The following is a 19,347-nucleotide window of genomic DNA, read 5'->3' as shown; positions in this document are numbered from 1 at the left end:
GGCAGATCACGGCTGGGTCTTCCTTTGAAAGCCGTAATGGACTGTAGTCCCCTGTCACCATAAAGGGCAATGGGGTTCTATAACCGATTCAAGTATTTTTTTAGCCAGATCCTAATTGGGATGTCAAATGTTATGTTCCTTTCGATGGCATGGAAGGCCCTTCTTGCCTCGTCTCTCAGATCATTCGCAGCTTTGTGGAAGTTACCTGTGGTGCTTAAATCACCCTCATAGTTTAGTAAGGAACACATGACAACGGAGGGCAAGATGGTAGCGGCGAGGGGGTGGTTTGGGATTCACCGCCTGTCTGGTGTTGTTTGTCTGGAATAATCTCAATACATTGGAGTGCTGGATCTAAAGGGGCCTGTATGTATGGCAGTGACTCAGCGGGACGTTTCAGAACCAGTAGAAGCAGATGAATACAGTGAGAATCAACGACTTGGGCCATGTTCATGTCTGTTTTAATGAAACACACTAAGGGAATCATCCCACTCTGAAGGACAGGATGTAACAGAACATACTTGTGGCACTGTATATAGACAGACTTGTGAAGACTGCTTCTGCTGATGCAAATAGGCATCTTACCTACTTGTCAACTAAATGTGCATCCTTGTACAAACTATAAAACCACGGTATACATTTCAACTTGTTTCATTGGTACTGAAATAATTAAACTCTACTCCATTCTTATTGGCCATTCAGTGTGAATCTACGTGGATACAGTGAATCTGAACCAGATGTAAACAGATGGTTGAAATCAGCAGTTTGCAGCTTTTCCATGAACATTCCATCTTCTCCTGCGCCTGTATTCAGAGCTCCACTGACTCCTACTGGCCACCATATTACACTGCCTACAGGACAGTGTTTTGTTTTCCACCTTCAACATACAAAACACACTGAAATACAAAACACACTGAAACTTGGGTTAATCTTTCATCCCTGCTGTAAAAAGAAAAGAACAAAACATAAAAAAGGAAATTGTGTGCGAACCACTACATTTCTTGAACATTCAAAAGCACACCAAAATAAATAACCCTTTAGAACGAAGTGTTGGAAGTAGTTTTTGTTTATAAATACCGATAGAAGCCATTGAAATCAATACAAAACAGGTAGATTTAAAACTGTGGTTGCATTTAACAGATATTTCTTTCTTACCCGGAAAATATTCAAAATGGTTTATAGTCCAAGATTTTGTAATATATATACACACACAAAAGAGTTGCATCATAATGAGAAAATCAGTCATAAGTTCAGTTTTACAGCACATATACAACTATGATCATCACATCCAGTCATCACCACCATCTACAACATAAGTCCCTGTTCTGCTAACATGTTCTTAAGGCAGGGAGGAACCGTGAGGAAAAAAAAGTTGCATTACATAATACTACCGCAAGGGGGCTGGTTTCCCTGACAAAGATTATACCTAGTCCTCGACTAAAAAACATTCCGGCAACTGGTTTGCTCTTGCAACGGTGTTAATAAATATATTTATTACGACCAGACTTTGTTATTATCATGTATACAGTTGGATAAAACAAAGTTGCTATCAGAACCTCATCTCACCTGAGCAATATAAGGACTATGGGGTGGTTTCCTCGACACAGATTAAGCCTAGTCACGCATGGACTAAAATTCATGCTCAATGGAGAATCTCCATCGAAAATGAATTTTAGTCGAGGACTAGGCTTAATCTGTGTTCGTGAAACCTCTCCTGTTACTTGAATGGAGTGTGGGACTCTAAACTGTTTACACACCAGAAAGGTGACGGAAATGTACAGGTTACAAAAATCATTTACACCCCTACAATAATAACAATAATTCTGCTTTTGGAAATACAATAAATGTTAGTGTTAGTGCAGTAAATATCACAAAATGAACTGAAACAGATCATAAGATTATATGTTCCTATTAATCCACTCTCCCACCCCATCTCACTCCAATACTCTCCTTCATTTGAATATAAATACTACTGCGTTGTCTCAGGGTAAAATGAGAGAGGAGGTTAGATGGAGGTCTCGAGCTCAGGTGGGGAATGTCAGGTAACAGGTAAGATTACATCCTAGACCCATCCCTTTGCCCCTGATGCCACTCCACTGACCCCTGACCTCTGACCTCTGCCAACAGTGAGCTAGCCCGGGCATCCCCTTCTCTTACCGCTCAGGGGATCCCATCCCAGGCTAGTGTTTCAGGTCGGGGGTGGTCTCTCTTCATTTGGTGGCTTGCCAGATGATGATGCCCAGTATGGTTAGTACTATGGACAGGACCACGGCCAGGATGCACATCTTCTTACGGGACTTTAGCTGAGGGGAGACAGAGCAGAGGGATGGGATGGATGGTGGGTGGTGACAAGCAGAAACAAACTGCTGCTACCAGACTCTTATTATACTGCTCAGTTTATACGCTTTCAAAACCTCGTAGAGTCCATGCCCTGACGAATTGAGGCTGTTCTAAAGGGCAAAGGGATCAACAGCCAATCCAGCAGTCTGAAAGCTACAGTGAGCCTCAATTGGTCAATCGCGCCATGATATCGCTGGGAATGTGCAGAATGTTCAGCTTTCCCCAAATTACTGTACATTCTGTTCACACATTGCTCAGCGAGTTCCTCTCACCTGGCTCAGTTCCTCTCACCTGGCTCAGTTTGGCGCGAGACACTCCTATTGAAAATTAATGGGCCCCCTCATTTTATCGGCGGCCACTGCTAGCTAGCAGTGGACACAGGGTCTTACTCTGCAACAGTGATATTTCCTCTTACCTGGTAGTAGAGTCTTACTCTGCAACAGTGATATTTCCTCCTACCTGGTAGTAGAGTCTTACTCTGCAACAGTGATATTTCCCCTTACCTGGTAGTACGCGGCTCTCTGGAGCTGTTCTGTCCCTCGGTCAACGTGGACCTCAGCACTCTCCACGTTGGCCTCTATGCTGTCTGTGGTGGAAACACAAGGAGAAGAGGTTCAGACACACTGCCTCAGCTTGTCTCTGCCTTATGGTGCCTCAGCTTGTCTCTGCCTTATGGTGGGTCAGCTTGTCTCTGCCTTATGGTGGGTCAGCTTATTTTTTAAACACATATATGCATTTTTATTTCAAAACAAGACAATCAGCAGAGTTTGCTCCAATAATACAGATGTTTTTGGGGTCAGCTTTCTAACTGTAAGCATGTGTATATACGGAAACCTAATCATACTCTTAGAGAGTTCAAATCCATGTTTTAGAGTGGTGGGTTTTATGAAGGAAGTCACTGATTGGGCACTGGACTCCAGTACTACAACAGTGATGGGACTCACCAATCATATCTCCCTGATCATGGATCATCACTGCTAGGTCCTTGAAGATCTGGTTCACATCCAAGATGTCCGACTGAGATAACACAACATAACTCAATGAGAAAGGTAATGCTGAAATAACACAACTCAATGATAAAGGTAATGCTGAAATAACACAACTCAATGAGAAAGGTAATGCTGAAATAACACAACTCAACAAAAAGGTAATGCTGAAATAACACAATATAACACAATGAGAAAGGTAATGCATTCCTGTTTATGCCACATGATGAACATAGGCATTGGTCTGGTCCCCAGGCACCGGCTGAATCCTAAAATCAGGTTTTTTTCCTGGATCAAAATGGGGCTTAGGTGGTGGATGTGGCGGGGGCGTGGCCAATTGGTGCGGTCCCTTACAGAACATTTTAGAGGCTCTCCCGTTGCCCGCGGTGACATAGTTTTGCTGTTTTAAAGCTAATTTCCTGATATTATACACATTTTGCCATGAGGCTGAGAGAATATATGCAGCTTTAATGCTAATTTCCTGAAATTCTACACATCTTGCCATGGCTTATGCTATCTGAGTGACTCAAACATAAGAAAATCAATGGGGGCCCCATGCCATGACAAAAATACCCCTGAATGCATAACTTAAAGTTGTTTAAGTTTACACTGAAAACGTATTTCCATCCCGGAAAGTATTTTGCAAAGATGTAATTGTTTTACTGTTTGGACATAGGCAGCCTGAAAACACACTTAGGTGGCCCAACTCTTTTCTATACAGAAAACCCCCTGTAAACAGCACCCTATTCCCCAGTGCACTAGTTTGACCAGCACCCTATGTAGTGAGGGAGAGAAAGATGTATACATTGAGTATACAAAACATTAAGAACACCTGCTTTTTCCATGACATAGACTGACCAGGTGAAAGCTATGATCCATTATTGATGTCACTTGTTAAATCCACTTCAAATCAGTGTAGATAAAGGGGAGGAGACAGGTTACAGAAGGATTTATAAGCCGTGAGACAATTGAAACGTAGATTGTGTATGTGTGCCATTGAGGGCAAGGCAAAAATATTTAAGTTCCTTTGAATGGGGTATGGTAGTAGGTGCCAGGCACACCGGTTTGTGTCAAGAACTGCAACGCTGCTGGTTTTCACACGCTCAACAGTTTCCTGTGTATCAAGAATGGTCCACCACCCAAAGGACATCCAGCCAACTTGACACAACTGTGAAAAGCATTGGAGTCAATATGGGCCAGCATCCCTGTGGAACGCTTTCAACACCTTGTAGAGTCCATGCCCCCGACGAATTGAGGCTGTTCTGAGGGCAAAGGGGGTGCAACTCAATATTAGGAAGGTGTTCCTAATGTTTGGTATACAGAGAGATACATAGATAGAGAGAGAGAGAGAGATACATAGATAGAGAGAGAGAGAGAGAGATACATAGATAGAGAGAGAGAGAGAGAGAGAGAGAGAGAGAGAGAGAGAGAGAGAGAGAGAGAGAGAGAGAGAGAGAGAGAGAGAGAGAGAGAGAGAGAGAGAGAGAGAGAGAGAGAGAGAGAGAGAGAGAGAGAGAGAGAGAGAGAGAGAGAGAGAGAGAGAGAGAGAGAGAGAGAGAGAGAGAGAGAGAGAGAGAGAGAGAGAGAGAGAGAGAGAGAGAGAGAGAGAGACAGAGAGAGAGAGAGAGAGAGAGAGAGACAGAGAGAGACAGAGATTTACCTCCAGCTGTCTGATGTTAGTCTCCCTCTCCTTGATAAGCTCCAAGTCCTCTTCTGTTATGGCCTCCTCTGTCGTCTGTGTGGTTGTCTGACCCCAATCATCTTGGCTACAGAAAAGAAAGACAGCGAGAAAACACATATGGAGAAGAGGAGATATTTAAGAAATCAGGAACCATATCCTGGAGTAGATAAGTTTCAAAACATCCTCCTTTGAGAGAGAAGCTTGAACGTACTTATCAAAAGACACGAGCTGTTCCTCAGAGGTACCATCTTCAGCCTGACAGAGAGGAACCAGACATCACATAAAGCAAATATCCTCTTGAAAGTTTGAAAATAGAAAACCTGCCAATGGTTTTACATTCTGCATTCTATCCATTTTCAAAGCCTTACTGAGAGACGGGAACCAGCTCTGGCTCTGGCCACAGACTCCTTCTCCTTCTCCGCTGCCTGGCGCTGTATGGCCTGGAAGTTGTTGAGGGCAGCGGAGAAATCATTCACCAGCCGGTCCTTCTGGATCTTCTGTTGTCTCTGTGGGTTGAGAAGAAGAAGAAATGGGTCATTCTAAACATTGTCACTGTCAAGGAGTTGTCACTGTCAAGGAGTTGTCACTGTCAAGGAGTGGTGTAGGGTGAAGTTGCCCCTATATACACTGATCTTGGGTAGGTTTTGCATTTCTCCCAGTAATGGTTAAGGTTAGGATTGGGGGGGGGGGGGGGCTGATGCTAGATCTGTACCTACGGGAAACTTCAACCTGGAGCCATTCAAACACACAAAGGTTACCCAATGTCATCGTTGAGGAGTCAGTCACACACAAACTCATTGGAACAGATACTGACCTGCTCTGAAGGTGCTGAAGATAGTGAGACGGCGCCCAGGTCTTTCAGGTGCTTGCTGGTCTCCTTGGCCAGCTGGTTGGTAAAGTGCTGTATCTGCTGCCTGAAGGAACAGGAACCGATGTCCAAAGTCAGTAGGGGAGATACCAAACTCTCAGAGAGTAACATAGAACACACACATATGTTCTGTTCTGTGTTCGGCGCATAAATAAGTTTGACAGTGTATGGATGCATGTTTATTAATACGTTTGTCGGTGTATGTACAAGCAAAACACTGAGAATACTTACAGACGGTCCTGCAGTTCGCTGGTGTCTTGCCTCGTCCCCAGCTGATTCACCATGCTCTTTATCTGGGCAGCTGGGAAGGGTGAAAAAATACATTCTCTAAACTGTAAGCTATAGGATACATCTAGCATAGATTATTACAAAGTCCTGACTGAATTATCTTAATTACTAAATCTTCTACCCTGGGTTTGTCCACTGTCTTTCTGCAGCAATACGTACTGTTCTGTGTGATCTTCTGGATGTTGGAGCTGCATGTCTGGATGAGGGTATTGGAGTCCCGTGGCTGTGTGCGATAGCGGTCTGCTTTACCGGAAGACATTGCTACCTGTGTGGTGTGCTCTTAGGCCTCAGGGTGAAGACTGTTGGGGGCTGGGTGGCAGGTATATTGGGAATGTAGGTGGGTGGGTGAAAACTCTGGGAGAGGAGAAAGTAGGAACTAGTTTTTTGTTTTGCTATCTTGCTATCAATACATAACTGAGAGTACAGAGATAAACAGTGTTATCAAACTTATCAGGCAAGTTCGTCCTAAAATAGGCCTAATAAAATGTGTCACAAGTTACATAACAGTTAAATGCCTAGTCCTAACTGGAGAGAAGTGCTGTCATAGATTCATAACGAAGTATGATTTGCCATTACAACAGTATCTGTTAAAAGTAATGACTCTTCACACTTTTGCAATATGTCCGGGCCAGTTCAACAATACCTTTACTAGGAAACGCTATCTAGGACAACCATTAGGAAATCGACTTTCTGTTCCTCACACCCATTAGACAGGGGCGTTCCAGGAAACACAGAGTGACAATGAAGAGCAGATACTCACTCCCAAAACATCATCAGACTGCCACATACATCCTCAATCTCTGGCTAGCTAGCTCAAAGTAGGACACAAGCAAGAGTTTGCCCTAGTTACCAGGTATTTCCTTCAGAATGTAGCTAGCTAACGTTAGGTAAATCAAATGATTTACAGTTAGCCTTAGATCGCTAACTAGATTTAACTAATGTAGCAAGTTACCCAACTAACTCAGGTTATCCATAAAACTAGATAGCTAACTACGTGCTAATAAACATAAAAGCCATCTAATGATGAGTTGTCTCTCTAACTTGTATAATTGAAATGACGACTATGATTGCCGACAGGCATCTCTGAGTCTGAAGCTGCTGTAAATATCCGTTAGCTAGCAACGTTAGTTAATACAGAACCATATGGTGAGGAAGTCAACTCCACTGCGAATTGGAGAACCGTGTCAACAAAATGTGGCTTTTTAATTTCACCGTGAGCTATACATTAACGTAGTTCACTTGAAAAAGGAAAACAATAAATTCTTACTTGTTTTGCGGGCCGTAGCACTTAAAACATCCACTTTGTACCTTCGTCAAGAAGCCACCCTCCCAACACCAATGACGTTATAAACCCTGGATGACAGACAGCAAGATGATGGATATACTGACAAGATACACGTCTCTCCGCCCTAACAATGTGAGTCGTTGTCCACAAAGCGGCACGACCGGCTGTCTAGCTCCCGCCTATCCTTTCTTTGGATTGGTGGACACATCTCATTATTGTAATCTATTTTTGAATATTCGATGACTGTTGACGTCAACCGCCTGTATTCAATGGAGAGATGCTATGCTACTAGCCTCATGTCTTGAATATGCATAGCCATCTCGAGACAACTCTCATAAGTGTTTTTTTCTCAAAGTTATATCAGTACACTCGTCACAATTTAAGCATTACGAAACTTCTAATCGATCAAATAAACCTCACGTGGGAAATAAGCCATTTTTTTTGTTGCTGACCAAATGGCGAAACGAAAAAACGCCACCTGCTGGAGGGAGACAGAGTTCCACCGAGTTGAGCCTCTCGCTTCCTCTTCCTCTCTGCTGACAGGGACCGCTGCGTTAATCCACCGCGCAGCCATTTTTGTGGTACTCCATTGTAGAAAATATTTTGTAAGCTATAAAATTGCATTTATTTAATGTCTACATTAGTTTTTGACACGTTTATTCTATTAGACACCGTAATGCATACTTTTAAGTTATGTGAGCTCAACATAAAAAAATTAACAAATATATATTTTTAAATCCTTCAAGTATTTTTTTTGGAGAATACTAATGTTACTGTCCCCACTACAACAACAACAAACAAGACTTAAATACATGTAATTTTGTCCTTAAAACATTTAATTGAAATACTGTAGAATTCCATTCATTCCTATAGAGGGCTGCTCCTACAGGAGAGTGCCAATAACCCCGACCCGTGGCTTCAAAGCCTCTCAACCGCCAATACATAGCGTCAGCGATGAAGTGTTTATGCCGCATTCAAATGCCAGTCGGAACTAGGAAATGTGCGACCTGCTAACTGGTTGTAGTTATAAACGTCCAAGTTCAACCAGTTAGCAAGGCAGAAATGTCCGAGTTTCCTAGTTCTGACTAGCACATGAACATGTCATTATATACACCATTGTCCAAAACTGTCATATGATGTCATTGCACACAGGCAAAACAACCCCTGGTTGGGAGCAAAGTGTATGGTAATGAAGTGGATATTCAATCAAATCTGTTTTTAAAAGGGCTTAAAAAAAAAGGTATTGTAATTTTATTGTTAAAAACAATATTTTACATAGATAAAAGTAAAATAAGAGGAGGAAGAGGTCTTTCACAACTGTTCCCAACTTTCACTCGGGAGCAGAAGAGGATTACAAAAAGGAATTCAGAAACTAAAAACTCACAAACTCAACAGAGTAGGCCTAGTCATGCAAAAGAATCTCTCAAATCCTGTCCACCGTGGGATTCATTCAATGGAGGTCCCTCTGGCTATGGCAGCCCATGCCTCCCCTTCAGTCACTGGGAAACCTTGTGACTGTCATGTGGTTTTCTGCTGATGGAACCGGCCAGTGCTGAGCCCTCTCACTTTGCTCAGTAGAGACCGGGGCGCATTCAGCAGTACACAATGTTTTCGAACGTTCAGATAGAAAAAGAGAAGAAACATGCCACTGTGACATGTAGAAGGAATCACGTCGGCTCTATTCATGGCATTTCTATCTGCAGCTTTCCACAATGTTGTACTTTGCTAAACTCTATGAGACTGGAAACAACTCCCGTCATTTTTGGTTGGGACATTCTATAAGACATTTCTACCTGGCAACATGATACATTTATTCTAACTTTACAAACACAGACAGAAGGCAGAGTGTAACACCGCAGATCCCACAATCACTTGCTCCTCAATTGAGAAGTGCGTATCCCAAATGACACACTATTCCCTAGAGTCCATAGTGGGCCCTGGCCAAAAGCAGTGCTGCACTAAATAGGGAATAGTGTGTAATTTGGGATACAAACATCATCTTTGCGGTTTAGCAAAGCATAAGAAATGAAAACAGGAAGCTATTCTTAGGTACAGGATGGGCCAGGTGACCACTGTTTTAAAAAAAAATAAAGATGTACATTAATAGATGCACAAAATAAATCATTTTTGTCAATTGACACAAAAATAATGTCTGTAAGCAAATGGCAGTTATGGTCAAGGACTGGGGATATGTCTTTAGCTAATCAATTCTCAAACATCTACAGAATAATAATATGAAAGGCCAAATAACATGGCAAAAGAGGATATTGCCATTTCATTTTATGCCTCAACAGTAGACAGGTTCTGGAAGGCTACTCGTGGTTCCAAAGGCCTGTTCCGAGGATTCCAAGGGTTGCCAGTGGCACTCGATAAGGGCATCATACAGTTCCTCGCTGTGTTCCATAAACTTCCTGTTGGCTTCCACCACATCCAGCTCTGGGTTAGGATCTACAATGGAGGGAAAGGCAGCCAGTGACGATTTGATCCCTGCTGCGGTCACAGGTGGGATCTGAACCCCAGTCTCCCGCTCGGGAAACCAACGCCTTAACCATTAGATCTAGACAATGATTCTGAAGTTGCAGGCAGAGCTACCTCATGACAAAAGCATGAGTCCGACTCGCCTCCGCTAATGACATGTACTGTTAAAACCTTGGAACGTGCAGTACATCAATCTATGTTCATTAAGAACCACCTACATTCCTCATAGATCATTGGCCACACTAGTCTGGAGAAAAAGGAGTAGAAAAACAAAAACACTAACCTTCCAGACCATCATCTTCATCAGCTTCATTTTCCTGAAACGTTAAATGAGTTGGTTAATAGACTGTGTATATTGAAAAGTCGAAGGAAAACACAAGGTCGGTAACATCGCATGTCTATGAAGAAGTAGTGACATTGAGCTACGTAACATATCACCAGCAAAGGGGAAGCAGGGCAGCAATCTTACCTGTACAGGATTCTGAGTGTAATCATACTGGTTATAGTTGTAGCCGTCATAGTTGCCTCCATTCTGGTCGTAGCCCCATGAGCCCCATCCACCACCGTACGGCTGTTGATTGTATTGATTATGGTTGTGTCTGTAGCCTCCTCCATGTGACCCCCACCCCCTGTTGTCTGATTGATTATGACGCGTTCTAAAGGAGCGAGCAAGAGGCAGCAGAGAGAGAGAGAGAGAGAGAGAGAGAGAGAGAGAGAGAGAGAGAGAGAGAGAGAGCGAGAGAGCGAGAGAGCGGTTATTGGTAACCGAGGAATCGGACAATGATTAAACCCATCTCTTTAGGAGTTGAAAAACTGATATTTTTGGGGAAAGATACTCTGCTCAGGTCTTCTTGACTGAGGAGGGGAATAGTGAAACAATATTGGATATACAAATACAGCTAAACATACACTATATACACAAGTATGTGGACACCCCTTCAAATTAGTGGTTCAGCCATTTCAGCCACATGACCGGTGTATAAACTCTCCAAAGACAAACATTGGCAGTAGAATGGCCTTACTGAAGAGCTCAGTGACTTTCAACGTGGCACCATCACAGGATGCAACCTTTCCAACAAGTCAGTTCATCAAATTTCTGCCCTGCTAGAGCTGCCCCGATCAACTGTAAGTGTTGTTATTGTGAAGTGGAAACTCTAGGAGCAACAACGGCTCAGCCGCGTAGTGGTAGGCCACACAACGGGACGGGGTCGGCCGAATGCTGAAGAGCGTAAAAATCGTCTGTCCTCGGTTGTAGCACACTACCGAGTTCTAAACTGCCTCTGGAAGCAACGTCAGCACAATAACTATTAGTCGGGAGCTTCATGAAATGGGTTTCCGTGGCCGAGCAGCCGCACACAAGCCTAAAATCACCATGCGCAATGCCAATCGTCGGCTGGAGTCTGGAGCAGTGGAAACATGTTCTCTGGAGTGATGAATCAAGCTTCACCATCTGGCAGTCCGACTGACAAATCTGGGTTTGGCGGATGCCAGGAGAACGGCAAGCGGTACCGGAGCACCAAGTCTAGGTCCAAATGGTTTCTTAACAGCTTCTACCCCCAAGCCATAAGACTCCTGAACAGCTAATCATGGCTACCCGGACTATTGCATTGTCCCCCCCACCCCACCCCCTCTTTTACGCTGCTGCTACTCTGTTTATTATCTATGCATAGTCACTTTAACTCTACCCACATGTACATATTACCTCAATTACCTCACATTGACTCTATACCGTTACCCCCTGTATATAGCCTCCCTACTGTTATTTTATTGCTGCTCTTTAATAATTTGCTCTTTTGTTTTTACTTAACACTTTTTTCCCCTCTTTTTTTTCTTAAAGCTGCATTGTTGGTTAAGAGCTTGTCAGTAGGCATTTCACTGTAAAGTCTACACCTGTTGTATTCGGCGCATGTGGCAAATAACATTTTATTTGAATAATGGTCTGGGGCTGTTTTTCATGGTTCGGGCTAGGCCCCATAGTTCCAGTGCAGGGAAATCTTAATGCTACATCATGCAATGACATTCTAGATGATTCTGTGCTTCCAACTTTGAGGCAACAGATTGGGGAAGGCCCTTTCCTGTTTCAGCATGACAATGCCCCTGTGCACAAAATGAGGTCCATACAGAAATGGTTTGTGGAGATCAGTGTGGAAGAACTTGACTGGCCTGCACAGAGCCCTGATCTCAACCCCATCGAGCACCTTTGGGATGAATTGGCACGCCGACTGTGAGCCAGGCCTAATCGCCCAACATCAGTGCCCGACCTCACTAATGCTCTTGTGGCTGAATAGAAGCAAGTCCCCGCAGCAATGTTCCAACATCTAGTGGCAAGCCTTCCCAGAAGAGTGGAGGCTGTTATAGCAGCAAAGGGGGGACCAACTCCATATTAATGCCCATGATTTTGGAATGAGATGTTCGACGAGCAGGTGTCCACATACTTTTGGTCATGCAGTGTACAGTATATACAGTGAGGGGAAAAAGTATTTGATCCCCTGCTGATTTTGTAAGTTTGCCCACTGACAAAGAAATGATCAGTCTATAATTTTAATGGTAGGTTTATTTGAACAGTGAGAGACAGAATAACAACAAACAAATCCAGAAAAACATGTCAAAAATGTTATAAATTGATTTGCATTTTAAATGAGGGAAATAAGTATTTGACCCCCTCTCAATCAGAAAGATTTCTGGCTCCCAGGTGTCTTTTATAAAGGTAGCGAGCTGAGATTAGGAGCACACTCTTAAAGGGAGTGCTCCTAATCTCAGTTTGTTACCTGTATAAAAGACACCTGTCCACAGAAGCAATCAATCAATCAGATTCCAAACTCTCCACCATGGCGAAGACCAAAGAGCTCTCCAAGGATGTCAGGGACAAGATTGTAGACCTACACAAGGCTGGAATGGGCTGCAAGAACATCGCCAAGCAGCTTGGTGAGAAGGTGACAACAGTTGGTGCGATTATTCGCAAATGGAAGAAACACAAAATAACTGTCAATCTCCCTCGGCCTGGGGCTCCATGCAAGATCTCACCTCGTGGAGTTGCAATGATCATGAGAACGGTGAGGAATCAGCCCAGAACTACACTGGAGGAACTTGTCAATGATCTCAAGGCAGCTGGGACCATAGTCACCAAGAAAACAATTGGTAACACACTACGCCGTGAAGGACTGAAATCCTGCAGCGCCCGCAAGGTCCCCCTGCTCAAGAAAGCACATATACAGGGCCGTCTGAAGTTTGCCAATGAACATCTGAATGATTCAGAGGAGAACTGGGTGAAAGTGTTGTGGTCAGATGAGACCAAAATCGAGCTCTTTGGCATCAACTCAACTCGCCGTGTTTGGAGGAGGAATGCTGCCTATGACCCCAAGAACACCATCCCCACCGTCAAACATGGAGGTGGAAACATTATGCTTTGGGGGTGTTTTTCTGCTAAGGGGACAGGACAACTTCACCGCATCAAAGAGACGATGGACGGGGCCATGTACCGTCAAATTTTGGGTGAGAACCTTCTTCCCTCAGCCAGGGCATTGAAAATGGGTCGTGGATGGGTATTCCAGCATGACAATGATCCAAAACACACGGCCAAGGCAACAAAGGAGTGGCTCAAGAAGAAGCACATTAAGGTCCTGGAGTGGCCTAGCCAGTCTCCAGACCTTAATCCCATAGAAAATCTGTGGAGGGAGCTGAAGGTACGAGTTGCCAAATGTCAGCCTCGAAACCTTAATGACTTGGAGAAGATCTGCAAAGAGGAGTGGGACAAAATCCCTCCTGAGATGTGTGTAAACCTGGTGGCCAACTACAAGAAACGTCTGACCTCTGTGATTGCCAACAAGGGTTTTGCCACCAAGTACTAAGTAATGTTTTGCAGAGGGGTCAAATACTTATTTCCCTAATTAAAATGCAAATCAATTCATAACATTTTTGACATACGTTTTTCTGGATTTTTTTGTTGTTATTTTGCCTCTCACTGTTCAAATAAACCTACCATTAAAATTATAGACTGATCATGTCTTTGTCAGTGGGCAAACGTACAAAATCAGCAGGGAATCAAATACTTTTTTCCCCCTCACTGTAGGCTGTAAAAGGTGATTTGGAAAACAAACGGGTTATGCTACAACCCTGGTTTTACGAATGAAGAACGAGAGTTCTTACTATGCTATGGTATATAATCCATGTCTGGAGACGGCTTCTAGAAGTGTAACAGTAAGAACTGAACTGAAGTGTAACTCACTTGTTAGCAGCTAGGCTCAGTCGTAGTGCCTTGCTCCCGAGCCCCACCGCTCCCTGACACTCCTCCAGAGCCAGCTTCTGAAGCCTCTGGTCTGGGAACTGGACGAACCCACAACCCCTGGAGACAAGAGAAACGTTCAGACAAGCAAGTAAGTAAGTAAATAACTACAACGCTTCAGCTGTGAATACTTTTTTGGGTAGTGGAAAGAAGTTTAGACATTTAAATTGTTAGTGCAAAAGTAGTGACCATATTATAAATAGTCGTAGGACAGCCGTTAGTGGAATAGTAACAGTGGATGTAGTGAATGCAGTGGTAGTGGAAATAGCCTTGTCAACTGTATTCACATGGCATCATATCACATAAACCTGGATGTATGGAAACCCAGCTATAGTGATTATAATATCCTCCTGGACTCACTTGGAGTTTCCCGTGCCGTCCAGCACCACCTTCCCCCCGCGACAGGATGGATAGCGGTTGTAGAAGAACTCGTACAGCATCCCGTCATCCACTTCAGGTGTGAGATCTCCAACGAACAGAGAGTAGAGTGGACTGCAGCGGAGAGAGAAAAGGAGTTGTTCATTTCCAATGTTTCTATATGGCATCTCATGACATATAGTTTGACTTACAATCAAGCTTGTTGATATACCCGCTTTCTCCTTGCTTCCCAAAGGTGGCCCGGTTTAACTTGAATCTTCTAGGCTGTGAAGTACAAAAAGGCTTCCCTTAAACACTCATTTACAACATGATGACAATATGCATTAAATGTATACAAAAGCTAAATGTGGCAAATTGCATACAGATCTTCTGTTTGGCTCAAGTCACCAAAAGGCAGCATGTTACAATCTAGGTCTGCATCCCATTAGGCTCTGGTCAAAAGTAGTGAACTATATAGGGGATAGGGTGCCATTTGGGACACTTGCTAGAATCCATAACATCCAAGTAGCTTTGTTAAATGGTATATTTACTGGTGTGGCTCCTGGTAGTGCTTTTCCATTGACTTTACGAAGACACCTCTCAGCTGTGGCTTCATCGGTCAGCTCCACGAAGCAGTAACCTGCTGCACCACTACTAATGAGCAACACGGAGAAGGAATATCAGTCCAATGTTGCATTCAAACCCCTGATTGGTGACGTTAGCATAAATGTTTCTAGTCGTCATGACCTCACAAAATCGATTGCTTAAAAAACAGATCAACATCTTCGGTTTAGTACCAGTGTTTTTGTCATACTCGATCCAGTCCGTAGTGGAACTTAAGCCTTGTTCATATTACCCATGAGCACTCCGTTACACGCAAACGTCATTACCATCACAATAAACGAACTTATAGGAATGGGTAATTGTTTACAAGTTACTAGCTATCTCATAAACCCCATCGTCAAAAACCACATATTTTCACTACTTTTGTAGTTTGGTAACGTCCTGTTCTTTGACGGACTCTGGCCAGACTGAAAAATTCAAAGTATGCCGCGTCCCGTCTCGCAACGGAGCCTTCAAATCGCAACGGGGCGTTGCGATTCTACTCCGTTGTGGACGGTCCCCATTCAAATGAATGACATCCGGTGCAACGGAGTGCTTATGGTAAGTGTAAGTGAGGCTTTAGAACGTAGCTGTCATTTTCAGACAACGTCTGCTCCTCCTATAAAATAATAATAATAATAATAATAATATTGAATTCATGGATTTGAGAGTTAAGCTATCATTTAAAAGAAAGCCAACCCCTGTCTCTATTTAGAAACTGATGTGAGGTGGTGATTTGTTGGAATTATCCAGTCAAAAAAAATGTTGCATTTCCTTTTCCGTATTGGCCATCTACCGAAATAATTTCCTCAGATATATAAATTGATAAATGGCTACTACAGGTTGTAATCTATCAACAGATACATGTAGTATACCGAAGTTCATTACATTTACATTTGAGTCATTTAGCAGACGCTCTTATCCAGAGCAACTTACAATTATGGTTAAGTGCCTTGCTCAAGGGCACAGAGACTGTTAACCTAGTCGGCTCTGGGATTCGAACCGGAGACCTTCCGGTTACTGGCCCAACGCTCTTAACCGCTAGAAGAGCGCAAACGGTACATGTTGCTGCGGTTATTGTCCCAGTTCCATTGATTTCAAGACAAAATCGATGTGAGTGACTCATTTGCACGCGCTATTGATTACAGTAAAACAAGCTAATCAATTCCAGTCTTGAGTGACCACTTCGTAAATATTGGTGGGTGTGCTGTTTAGAAGGTACTCATTTAGCAAAATACAAGTAATCTGAACACAAGTGTGACGTGTGTAGGGAGTAACTTATGTATTGGTCTTCAAAATATCACAATTTATTTCAGCATACTGATTATGACTTTGTACATCTAAAAATCAGTGTTTTGACACTCGGTCATAACTCAAAAAGCCATGACAACAGGAAGCTGCTAAAGTATCATTTTCAATGCATGTTATGTTTTAGCAGTATAAACGGTACTTTTAACATTATTTTCCAACAGGATTCTACTTTATCAGGTAAAAATTACTTAATGAGCCAAAAACGTGCTATGATTTGATTGATTTCGATTATATTAGTGAAATCGTGAAAATACGTTTGTCCTGGCTACAGATTGGTATGGCTAGTGTAGCTAACGTTACTAGTTCGACACTTTCAGGTCAAACGCCCTAACGTTAGCTAAAATACTCACCCGGTCATCTTGTTGCGTATAATCCGCACACTCACCACCAACTCCCCCATGGTGCCGAAGGCTCGGGTTATGAACTTCTCATCCATGTAGGGCTCTAACTACCAAAACAAAACACAGCCAGACGTTATCATAACATGCTAAGGTTAGCTAAAGCATAGACAACAGTTAGCTACCACACGTCACCTGCAAATATCATAAAGGCTGTGTTTAGCTACCAATTAGGTGTGAAAATGTTCCATCTGTATCAAGTTCGCTTAGCACTAATAAACCAAATCAGTTAGCTAGCTAGCCACTTAACGTCATGTATGTAGCTACTAGCTGGCTAACTAGTATGCTAGCAAACATGCGGAAGCTAAGCCTAGCTAGCTACAAGCTGAAGTGTTAAAAACGTCGACTGAAATGGTTCAATACTCACGTTTCCCATCCATAGTGTGCTCATGCTTTAGACTTGAAATTGTAAAGCTTTCTTTACATACATTTACAGTTGTGAACCCTCGAAATGAAACACATGCAACACCTTGCAAGTGTCGGATCGGAATAAGCAACAGGAAAGTTACGTTTCTGCGCATGCGCTTTCAAAACAAGTCCAATTGACTGCTCTCTAGCCTGATCCCAGATCTGTTTTATTTATTTATTTCACCTTTATTTAACCAGGTAAACCAGTTGAGAACAAGTTCTCATTTACAACTGCGACCTGGCCAAGATGAAGTAAAACAGTGCGATAAAAACACAACACAGAGTTACATATGGGGTAAAACAAAACATAAAGTCAAAAATACAACAGAAAATATAACTGTTTGTGCCACAATGCCACTCCTTGTCATGCTCCCAAAAAATATTTTAAAAAATATAAACTTGAACACAAAACAGTGTTAGTTTATTTATAAATAATCCATAAACCTCTTATATGGAATCAAACAAGTGGGGAATTATGTGTAAATTGACAGTTTAATTTTATTCACAGCAAGGTCATCACCTAGTCCTAGGACATTGGGGATAGGTTAGCCCTTGATCATGACTTAGTTCAAATACATTAACACATAAGAGTCATTGGACAAAGGAGTCTTCTGTAGGGGGGCAGTTTTGTTAAGAGCCACGACGCTCGGTCTGAACATTAACATGCATCGCTTGCAGTATGGTTATGGAAGCATAAGGACCTTATCTTTCATATCAGCGAGAAATAATTGTTTTTAAAAATGAGGCTTCCCACTGGCCGTATTTCCATGTTACAGCTCACAGATGGAAGACAGCTAATTAGCAAAGGTAGTCCACTCTATATGCGTCTCTGAACACCTGTGTAAACGGAAGACAGACGCCACAAACGTGTCACTGAACATTACTGTTGGCTGCAACTGTTAAAACAGTGCACAGTAAAGTGTGTATTTTGCATTAGTGAAATTATTTTGATGTGATATGAAAGTAGAGGGATTTAAGTTTCTATAACCGTACAGCCATTGAGAATCGATTCACGTTTAGAGGGAGTATTTGGCTGTTTTTGCGTCCAGAGCCAATTTGCCCTTTAAACAGAATATGTAAAGTCCTTGGACTAAGGAGTAATGTTAAGCTCCTTTAGTCCAATATTGGGCTAGGGACAGGTAGGATGACCTATTCGAGTATATGACCATTCATGATGAAATAGCACATTTGCAACTGCCCTCTCAATGACATTGTGAATTAGATCTTACATCTTTCACTATCGTGTTTACTTATTTCCATCTGATTGGCTAGAAGTATAATCATTTGATGTCAAGTTTTACAATCTAACTACTGTAGCAAGCTACTGATCCTGTCATACCCCTGAACCACTCAGTAACCTGTCCTTGCCAGTGGCAGTACTTGGTTATTTATTTTTATTCAATGGTCATTTAAAAAAAAAAAAAATACCGCACCAATTGGGAATATGGCCTTTCTGGTAAACCAATGAAGATAGAGAACTAGTTTCATAGTAACAGCCCACCACTTACAATTGCAAAATGTAAAAGTCTACAACTAACCTCAAAAGTTGATTTACTGGCCAGGGTCTTCATAGCTAGCCTGGGTTCCTGTCTGTTTGTGCTACCATGCCAACTCCATGTCACTCATTGATTTGGCATGACGGCACAAACAGATCTGGGACCAGGCTACATCGCAGCCCCAGTTACATGTATTATGCTCATATGGGAATGTTCAGGGTTTTGAATACCAACCAAGGAATGGTGACGGAGTAAAAAAATATGATTTAAAAAATAAAATCATCCACTACCACTATTAATCCATTCACGGAAACAACCATATTCCAAAATACATCTAATATTCTGAAAGCAGTGGAGGCTGCTGAGGGGAGGACGGCTCATAATAATTGTGGAACGGAGTAAATGGAATGGCATCAAACACATGGAAACACGTTCGGTACCATTCCACTCATTACAACAAGCCCATCCTCCCCAATTAATGTGCTACCAGCCTCCTGTGTCAGATAAATATTAAAAACATAAATCAAGATTGTTTCCAATCCCCATATAAGCAAAAAATATTCACCAGG

General features: G+C 42.6%; 2 protein-coding genes across 4 annotated transcripts; both read right to left on the bottom strand.

Moving 5' to 3' along the window:
• Window positions 1-442: 442 nt before the first annotated feature.
• LOC311117359 (syntaxin-12-like) lies at window positions 443-7,576 on the bottom strand. Of its 2 annotated transcripts, XR_014611603.1 has the most exons (11): window positions 7,428-7,576; window positions 6,320-6,514; window positions 6,104-6,173; window positions 5,819-5,918; window positions 5,373-5,510; window positions 5,216-5,259; window positions 4,984-5,089; window positions 3,282-3,354; window positions 2,841-2,923; window positions 1,707-2,300; window positions 1,046-1,611 (listed from the first exon to the last, which is right to left on the bottom strand). XR_014611603.1 is itself a non-coding variant. In XM_084157513.1 (10 exons), exons 2-10 carry the CDS (start codon window positions 6,417-6,419, stop codon window positions 2,208-2,210), a joined length of 807 nt encoding a protein of 268 aa, XP_084013639.1. In that variant the 5' UTR covers window positions 6,420-6,514; window positions 7,428-7,576; the 3' UTR covers window positions 443-2,207. The 2 variants fall into 2 exon arrangements, 1 of the variants encoding a protein (XP_084013639.1); XM_084157513.1 differs by having other exon boundaries at window positions 443-2,300.
• A 1,097-nt stretch (window positions 7,577-8,673) lies between these two features.
• Window positions 8,674-17,399, bottom strand: LOC311111677 (tRNA selenocysteine 1-associated protein 1-like). 2 transcript variants are annotated; one of them, XM_084154465.1, is made up of 9 exons: window positions 17,242-17,399; window positions 16,827-16,924; window positions 15,114-15,216; window positions 14,795-14,847; window positions 14,566-14,697; window positions 14,149-14,265; window positions 10,393-10,579; window positions 10,207-10,240; window positions 8,674-9,893 (listed from the first exon to the last, which is right to left on the bottom strand). In XM_084154465.1, exons 1-9 carry the CDS (start codon window positions 17,263-17,265, stop codon window positions 9,733-9,735), a joined length of 909 nt encoding a protein of 302 aa, XP_084010591.1. In that variant the 5' UTR covers window positions 17,266-17,399; the 3' UTR covers window positions 8,674-9,732. The 2 variants fall into 2 exon arrangements, with proteins under 2 accessions (XP_084010591.1, XP_084010592.1); XM_084154466.1 differs by having other exon boundaries at window positions 15,114-15,213; window positions 17,242-17,352.
• Between the last annotated feature and the right edge of the window lie 1,948 nt (window positions 17,400-19,347).

The sequence above is a fragment of the Coregonus lavaretus genome (genome assembly GCF_964263955.1).
Source record: "Coregonus lavaretus genome assembly, chromosome: 3".
Taxonomy (NCBI): Eukaryota; Metazoa; Chordata; class Actinopteri; order Salmoniformes; family Salmonidae; genus Coregonus; species Coregonus lavaretus.
Note: the sequence above shows the minus strand (reverse complement) of the source record. Positions and strands in the feature narration are given on the sequence as shown.